This window comes from Salvia hispanica, chromosome 1 (assembly GCF_029641045.1).
Source record: "Salvia hispanica isolate PSC_SH4W2 chromosome 1, Shi_PSC_v1, whole genome shotgun sequence".
NCBI lineage: Eukaryota > Viridiplantae > Streptophyta > Magnoliopsida > Lamiales > Lamiaceae > Salvia > Salvia hispanica.
This window is the reverse complement of record NC_142692.1, coordinates 17,025,962-17,035,407: the sequence shown is the minus strand read 5'-3', so window position 1 is coordinate 17,035,407 and position 9,446 is coordinate 17,025,962. Positions and strand designations below refer to the sequence as shown.

General features: G+C 31.6%; 1 protein-coding gene across 1 annotated transcript; it reads right to left on the bottom strand.

The window, feature by feature from the left end:
- Positions 1–376: 376 nt before the first annotated feature.
- Positions 377–7,008, bottom strand: LOC125219800 (phenylacetaldehyde reductase-like). The gene is made up of 6 exons (XM_048121871.2): positions 6,856–7,008; positions 2,036–2,205; positions 1,468–1,659; positions 1,246–1,408; positions 976–1,162; positions 377–880 (listed from the first exon to the last, which is right to left on the bottom strand). The coding sequence occupies exons 1-6, from the start codon at positions 6,974–6,976 to the stop codon at positions 724–726; spliced, it is 990 nt and encodes a 329-aa protein (XP_047977828.1). The 5' UTR covers positions 6,977–7,008; the 3' UTR covers positions 377–723.
- Between the last annotated feature and the right edge of the window lie 2,438 nt (positions 7,009–9,446).

The window sequence follows — 9,446 nt, the reverse complement described above, 5'->3', positions numbered from 1 at the left end:
ATTTTAATGTGCAATAGGTAAAGTTCGAGTGATGAAAAAAAGAAAGAGAGGAAAAAAAATTATGGAACGAGTGTTAATAGATTATGAGATCCACATCATAAATAAATAATATGTAGGATTATTATTTATTCAAAACTTTCCGTATTTAGATTTTTTTCTTATTTTGAAAAACAACCTAAAATGGTAAAACTAGTTTACTTTTTTCGGATAGAGAGAGCATTCCTTACCATAACAAAACAAAACAATAGAAAACCCACAATCTTTACCATCCAGTAAACATATTCTGATAGGTACACAGCCGCTCACGTGCACGTGAGCTAAGAACCAAACTAACAACGATTTAACGATTATATGAACGTAAAGATAAACTCCGATGGGATTTTCAATGAGCTTTATTGATGAAAACGAAAGTGAACAAGGGAAATACAACCAAAGGAATAACAGGGAATGATAATAACAAACTCTGCTTCGGATCCTCGATCCTTAGCCCATGACACTCACATAATCGACACCTCTCTACAATGTGGTCCCTCCTCATTGCGTTACCAGCACTCCCACAATCTACCACACTCCTTCCTTGCGTCGACATGAATGTAACACGTGCTCTTATTCAATATATATGCATCCTACTAGCATGACAAGGCGCATGCGTCACCATCTACGTTGCATGCCTACGTCAGCTCCCACGCAAAGCATGCAACATATTCTCAAGAGAATGGGCATTCAGATACCCGATTGAGGTTTAAACCATTTTTTCTCCTTCAAGCTTTCAACAGTTTCTTTGATTCCTTCTTCAAGAGGAGTGAACTCGACACCTAGAGATATAGATTTTTCTTTGGAGACCTGGAATAACGGCACAAATGGCTTGTCGTCCGCACACCTAAATAAAAATATAAAAAGTTGATCACAATAGAAATTGCACATTCTCGTAGGAAATTTGAAATGAATATAGGAGTAATAACCAAAGGGACTTACTTTTGAGGAAGTTTGTAAGTAGGGTAGAGTTGACGTAGTATTTTGACGATTTCTGAAAAGTGTGCAACCCTCTCCACTATACAATATCTTCCATTTGCTGAAGGATTCTCAAATGCCAAAATGTGTGCAAGAGCAACATCTTTAACATTTATCCATCCGTAGGTAGAATTCGGGTATGTTTCTGCACCTGCATAGTGAAATTCTAATTCCAATTAGATCTGCATATTAACTAATAATCTAAAACCTCTAGTCTCTAGGTATGGAACTTACCATTGATCAAGTTCAATATTGCTGCACAACTCGTGTTTAGTGTTGGCTGCAATAACGGACCAATAACCATTGGTGGGTTTATAGCCACCATTTCAATACCTTTCTCTTTCACGAACTTCCAAGCAGCATCCTCAGCCAATGTCTTTGAAAGAACATACCACTTCTGCCACAACCAAAATTGATGAATGATCACAAATTAAAACTGTCGTAAGTAAACATTACCTTCATCTGTTGGCAAAACTCTGGTGAAGACCACCACGTCTCATCGACTACCACTTCAGGTGTGCGCGGCTTCTCATTGTATGCAATCGCAGCTATAGAGGATGTCAAAACAATCCTTTTCACAGAGGGCGCTTTGGCACATGACCTAAGAACATTCAGTGTTCCCTTCACTGCAGGATCAATTAATTCTGCCTGATGGCAATCAAAACTTATGTGAGTCAATCACACATTCTTTTGCATAACAAATCACAATTACATTTCATATTTTCTTGCAACTATCTCACATTGAAACAAGGTACAGGCTTTACAAGTGTGGGTTAAAGTTTGGTCAAACCCAACTAATACTTTGCAAGTTTTAGTTGGGGAGAAAGATGCTATTCCACAACGTCAAGAACGTACGACGGAGGATGTTGAACCATACGATCCTCAAGGACAAGTGTATTTGCACGGGGGTGCAATTGATACTTGTTTTAGAGATAGTGGACAACCATGTGAAGGATGTTCTAGAGAAGGAGATTACTATGAGAATAGTGGTTTCAACTTTATGTAAACTATAAAATGTTATCACCTGTGGATCTGTAACTGCATGGTAGAAAGGAGATGCAGTATGGAAAACACCTTCACAGCCATCAACTACAGAATCAAATGATCCTTCTTCCAGCAGGTTTGCTTTCATCAACTGAAGTCTCTCCATGGCTCCATCAAGTGCAAGCAAGTGTTGTGTCTTCTTTGAATCACCTGTTCCATGTTTTGACTTTTAATTTTTAGCATAACCTATCATCATCAAACTCAAATAATATGTGAACAAGAAGATGATACACATACATTTTCTCACAAGTAAAATTATCAAGCATATTTTGAGAAATACGACTATTACATGCAAATGCAGACATGCATATAAAATCTACCTACTTGTTGACTTTAGTGTTAAAACAAAATACTTGTAGGATAAATGTTTCAGGTATTCAAAACTACAACTTATGCAAAAAATTTCACATTTTCACCCTGCAATTTGCACTTATTTTTTAATTTGAAGTGACATATATTGATAAAAACATATGATTGACTATTTCAAAAATAAGATGTAGTAGTACTTTTAATCAATTCATCAAAATTAGTGTAGACAGATTATCATAGTCTCCCTTGATTTTATCTAAATGTGGTGCCCAAAAGTGAGCAATTTCGTCGTTGTAACTGCAAATTACCCTATAAAAAGCCAGACATCTTCATAAATATTGTTCACTATTGAAATTCAACAATCGGCAATAGCCGGATGTGACACAATGGCGGATCCAGAATTTAAAAATCGTGGAGTCGAACGAGATAATTAATATAATATTATATATATATATATATATATATATATATATAGGGGAGTGATCAATTGCTAACTCATCACTTAATTGCTAACTACAACTAATTTAAGGCCATAGGATTTTAGAAAACGTGTGGTCTACAATTTGCCACGTGTAATTTTCATTTTTATTAATAAAATAAAAAAGATAAAAAAAACGTCAAATTAGGGTTTTAGATGAAAATGTCAATATAGTGTTTCGGAAATATCAACACAATGCTTTGAGAATGTCAACACAATGCTTTAAGAATGTTAACCCATTGCTTATATTGACATTCTACATGTATTATATTGACATATTTTATATAGTATGTTGATATTTCTGCTTTACGAAAAAATTGAAAAAAGTTTGAATTTTTTTTCAAATTTTGACGTCGGAACATATGCATGTATGATATCGTTGGAATCCTTATAAAATTATTTTTAATTTGATATATGTTATATGAATTTACCGTTTTGGGATTTCTTTTAAAAGTTAGTTATAACTAAACATGTAGTTAATTGACATTAATACCCCTATTGATGTTTTATGGAATTAATACTATGGCTTTATTGACGTTTTTTGTTGATCGTATTGACATTTCGTGGTTGATGATCTAGGCCCTTACTTTGGATATCTAATGGCTATTATTTAGTTGTAGTTAGCAATTAGGTATTGAGTTAGCAATATAACACTCCCCTATATATATATATATATATATATATATATATATAGGGTAGTGATATAATGAAAACCATATATATAATGAAAACTCAAAACTTTAATCCTAGCCACTAATTATTAGTTATCAACGCTTATTATGTTTCCAGATTATTAATTTCAATAACCTCTATGAATCTGGCAACAGAGGACATATTAGACATTTTCATAATAAAGTGAATCATTTATTTATGGAATAATTATGCAATCCCGATTTCGTCGTTCTCTCTCCTTCCACTATTCACGTTAATTAATCAGTTTCAATTACTCACAAAATCAACAAAAAAGCAATGTAAGTTTCTGTACGGAATACACCTAAAATCATATCACAATATCAACACAATCAACGCGCAATCAATACAAATTCAGCACAAACTCAGCAGACCAAATTCAACAGCAGAGACTATTACCAACAGATATCAGAATTCAATAGCAGAGACTATTACCAACAAAAATAAGATTTCAACTGCAGAGACTATCAGAATTCTACTGCAGAGACTATTACCAACAAAAATACGATTTCAAAAGCAGAACAAAATAATCAAGCAATTTAAACATAAAAATCAATATATAATCAACACGATTTCAACCAAAAATTCAACATCAACACAAGATCAACATAGGATCAACGCAATTTCAACGCATAATTCAAGCCATTTCAACTGCATAGACTATTAGAATTCTACTGCACAGTCTATTACCAACCAAAATTCGATTTCAAAATCATACCAAAATAATCAAGCAATTTAAACGTAAGAATCAATATAGAATCAACACGATTTCAACCCAAAATTCAACATCAATACATGATCAACACAGGATCAACGCAATTTCAACGCATAATTCAAGCCATTTCAACTGCAGAGACTATCAGAATTCTACTGCACAGCCTATTACCAACCAAAATTCGATTTCAAAATCAGACCAAAACAATCAAGCAATTTAAACGTAAGAATCAATATTGAATCAACATGATTTCAACCCAAAATTCAACATCAACACATGAGCAACACAATTTCAACACAAAATTCAAGCATTTTGTTGCGGAAAAAAATTTCACTTCTTGTTTGAACTAGGGTTTTGGTTGTATCAACTTGAATTTTGTGTTTTTTTTCAACCAAGTTTAATTTTTGACGTCAGTTATGTGTTAAGATCTGAAAATTTTTGGTTTTGGAAAGTGGGAGAGAAATCAGGATGACAAACCGTTCAAAAATAATCTCACAAAAATACCCCTTGTTGATAAAATACATACTTTTGTTGAGATTAAAAAACAACGCAATATTAAACACAGGTCTGTAAAAATTAGTGGCTAGGATTAAAGTTTTGAGTTTTTGGTTTTCATTTGATCACATCCCTATATATATATATATATATAGGGTTTTATTCTAATGCTTATAGCACCCTAATCCAAAATCAAGACTAAATCTCTACCCTTGGATTTTAAAATGAGTGGATGAGATTAAAGCTCACAAATCTCAATAAATAGTAGACAAAATATCAACAAAAGGGTAATATCGTCATTATGTTATCATATGATAATTTTCGTAGGTGTTTTTTTATATCAACATTGTGTATTACAAATATCAACAATATGATATAAGAATATCAACATTAGTACAAGAAAATATCAACACATATTTATTGAGATTTTTACATGTTTTTATTGAGATTTTTTGATGTATTTGTTGATAAAAATCTGGGTATCAACATTTACGAAAACTAAAATAAAAAATATCAAATTTCATCATCCGAACGTCGTCGGAACATATGCAATTGAGATCTCGTTGGAATCCTTATTAAATTATCTTTAATTTGATATATTTTTTGCGAAAAAATAATTTAAATTGAGAGAGTTACGTAAATTTAAAGATTTGAGATGATTTTGAGGAGAGAGAAAGTAGTTAGTTATAATTACTACATATATGATTTGACATTAATACCCTTTTAATTTAATTAATAATTATTTAAATTTAAAATATATTACAGTTGGTATTATATTAACCACAAGATCTTCTAATCTAATGGTTGAAAATTGGTCTCAATTTGGGATTGGTAATTAGTTAGCAATTGATTATATCCCTATATATATATATATATATATATATATATATATATATATATATATATATTAATAAAAATACATTAAAAATAAATTACATCTTTGTTTTATCACGATAGTTAACTTTTACATGTATTCATATATTTAACTTTTACGAGTACTCATATTTTGAGCCGACCAAAATTTTATCATTGGAAATAATTGCAAACATATCTGCTAGTCGTTGTTGATTGTGTTCAACATTAGCTTCAGAAGAACAGATAAAAACTCGAGATATTTTTAAAATAAATTTATCCATTAATTTAAATGGATGGTAATTAAAATCAACAATAAAAAACATGGAGTATAATTATTATATTCATAAAAATTAGGTCAAATAAACAAAATAAAAGTAAAAAAAATAATAAAACATGATTCAAAGAATACCGCACCAAATTTTTTCGTGCCGCCTCAAAAATCTTAAACTATAACTTCTATTTAACCAAAATAATAGTAGGGTAGAAATCTAGAATTTTTATTTATAAAGAAAGTTGTAACTCATGTAATAAAGATAAAATTATTTGAAAGGACAATATTGACTGATTTTTTTAACTAATAAATTTAAATACTTCATTCGTCCCTGTTTAAGAGTAATATTTAGTTATGACACGAGTTTTAAGAAATTGGTGGAGTGTGTAATAAATGAAGTTAGGTAGTGGTTGTTAGAGTGTGTAATAATTGAAGTGATGTAGTGGAAAATGAGACCCTTTTTACTTTTTGTATGTTTAGTATTTTGTTTAGTTTTATTTTTATGAAAGTAATGACATATGAGTGTAAATTTCATCAACAATTAGGTTAAATTTTATGTACAAATATGGTAAATTCTAAATGGGACTCTTAAATTGTGATGGACGAAAATGGCAAAACAGGACTCTTAAACTGGGACGAATGGAGTAACAATCAATAGGAGTATTAACCACTCCTCGGCCCAAAAATCAATATTAATTGTTCATCTTCTTCGTTGAGAATACATCAGCTTCTTCTGCAACTTGGCTCGACGCTCCTATATATAATCACTGGTGCTAATAGTGGTTCGACCAGATCTGTCACAAAATCATGGGGCGGGGTCGGGGACTGTTGTGAGAAGTCCTCCGGCAGACGGCCGAGCCCACATTGTGACAGATCGCATAATTTGAATGGGTAGAGAATAAAATGGAAATGGAGGCCTAGCTAGATCCATCGATTAAAACAGGTGAAATTAAATTGACTGAGAGAGAGAGAGAGAAGGAAACTGACTGGGGTCGCGAACTGAGGCCTTGACCGTATAGCCTTTGAGGAGCAGGAATTTGACGAGCCATGAGGCAATGTAGCCCGATGCACCGGTTACACACACAGTCTTCGCCCCTGCAATGCACATTCTCGAATCACTCACACTCTCTGTTTGTTTCAGACAGATTATAGTAATTTATAAGTGCAATATACATAGTTGGTGGCCCGTTTTTAACATGCTAGGCCCGCACACGGGTTCGTGTCTCCATTTTTTGTGGTGTTTATTACCCCTCATTCAACATGTGCCTCATTATTGCTGTTCAGATCAGTAGTATCTAGGAGCTTCTGCTAATTTCTTTTGTTATTCGCATGTCTTATTTTGGAAATTTTGTTGGTGCACTCCGACTGATAGTATTACCAACTGTGGTGGTAGAAGGTATAATGCATCTCTTACATATCCACATGCTTATCCTTTTGCACTTATATCTGAAAAGAAGTACATGATGCCGACGCGACTAGGCAGTATTTTAGTATTTTCATGAAGTATCAAAATAGTATGTAAGTATAAATTGTCAATTCGAAATTGCATTGACCTACTCAAAGCATCATATTGATATATTTAATGCACCAAAAACTCTAAATCCAGTATTTCTTCTTATCTTTTTAAATTTAAATAATGATAAAATAAAATTACACATGACAAATTATAGATCACTAGATCGTTAAAGATCCTGTGGTCTCTAATTAGTTAGTGAGAGTTAGCAACTGAACATACCTCTACAATGAATGTTGCTAAAAAACTGATAACTTCTTCCTCTCTCAACTTTCTAAACATACCTCTACAATGAATGTTGCTAAAAAACTGATAACTTCTTCCTCTCTCAACTTTCTATAAAATCGAGAGAGAATGATACAACTAGCCAGGGGCGGACACACGTTCAAGGAGGGACCAAACTTTTTTTTTTAGTTTTTTCTATTACTAAAATTTTCAAAAATTTTTAAATCTTATCTCTCATCCCTTACCAGTGTAAGTTATTTAAGACTAAATCATACTAGAAGTTACCAGTGTAAGTTATTTAAGACTAAATCATACTAGAAGTTATAAGGAAAAATGGGCTGAACAATCAAGGGAAAAAAATGTGAAATGTGCAGAGGATGAAATATAACCATGGCTACCGATATGGTGGAGGAAGAAGACATAAAAAGAGTTAATAAATTATTATTATTATTATTATTATTATTATTATTATTTAAAATTTTCTAGTGAAATGTGTTATGCTTTATGTCAGTGTGTTTGTCGTCTATTGAATTAATAAATAATGCAATAACTTTTTAAAACTTTTACTCCCATTGTTTCATAAAAGATGTCACACTTATGGGACGGCGCGAGATTTTAGGAGACTTTGTTTTATGTATTAAATGGAGAGAGAAAATATAATTTTTATATTCATGTGAGAGAGAAATTTTTTTTAAATGGAAATGTGACATCTTTTATGGAACAAACTAAAAAAGAAAGTGTGACATCTTTTATTGGACGAAGAAAATATTTGTATTCATAATACTTCCTCCGTCTCATATAAGATAACAAACTTGAAAAATAACACAAAATGTCAAAACGCATTATTATTTAAAATTTTCTACTGAAATGTGTCATGCTTTTATGTCATGTGTTTGTCGGCTATTGAATTAATAAATTAAAATGCAATAACTTTTTAAAACTTCTACTCCTACTTTTATTCAGCAGTACTCGCTCCATTCCATAGTAGATGACACACTTAAAAAATAACACATGATATTAGGACATGTTGTTTTGTGTATTAAGTGGAAAGAGAAAATAATATATTTATATTAATATGAGAGGGGGTCTTTTCCAAAAAATGAAGTGTGACATCTGTGGTGGGACAAACTAAAAAAGAAAGTGTGACATCTTTTATGCAACAGAGGAAGTACTAGAAATAACTTAGTATTCCATTAATAAATTCAATTGATTCTAAATTTTCTTCTCCTTTTTCTTTGTCAATAATCTGAGCAAACTCAAAATTCATTTTCATAGTGAATTTAAACAATAAGTTAATTTCTCTCTCTCTCTTAAATTTAATTATGCAAATTTTTTTATTATTTCATTATATACTTTTATCACGAAAAATTCTTTATCTGTTTACAAAAAATTGTCTAACTATTTTTTGGTACGTCAACTGTCATCTGTACCTGTGGAAATGTTTTCATCAATTTTTCCCTTTTTCAGTTATATTTTACCTACTATTTCTCTTTATTTATGTGCGTTACCAATATGCATTAAGCTTGATATGTACATATATAAGACTATTTTTTTGTTGATAGTGCTAATATATATTAAAGCCCCTACTAACAAAAATTCCTGCGTCCGCCCCTGCAGCTAGCGGAGATGAAATCTGCGAGGAAGCAGCTCTCTAGTCCGATCGAAATCCTTCTTCCACATCGGCAACGACGAAATATCCAACAATTAGAGTTAATTTTGTAGTATGTAATTTAGATGCCATTTCTCGATGAATTACTTACACACATATATGCATTTAACTCATTTATTATGAATAAATTTCCGTTGAGATTATTGTATGTTTTCTTCTTTTCTGCAAAAG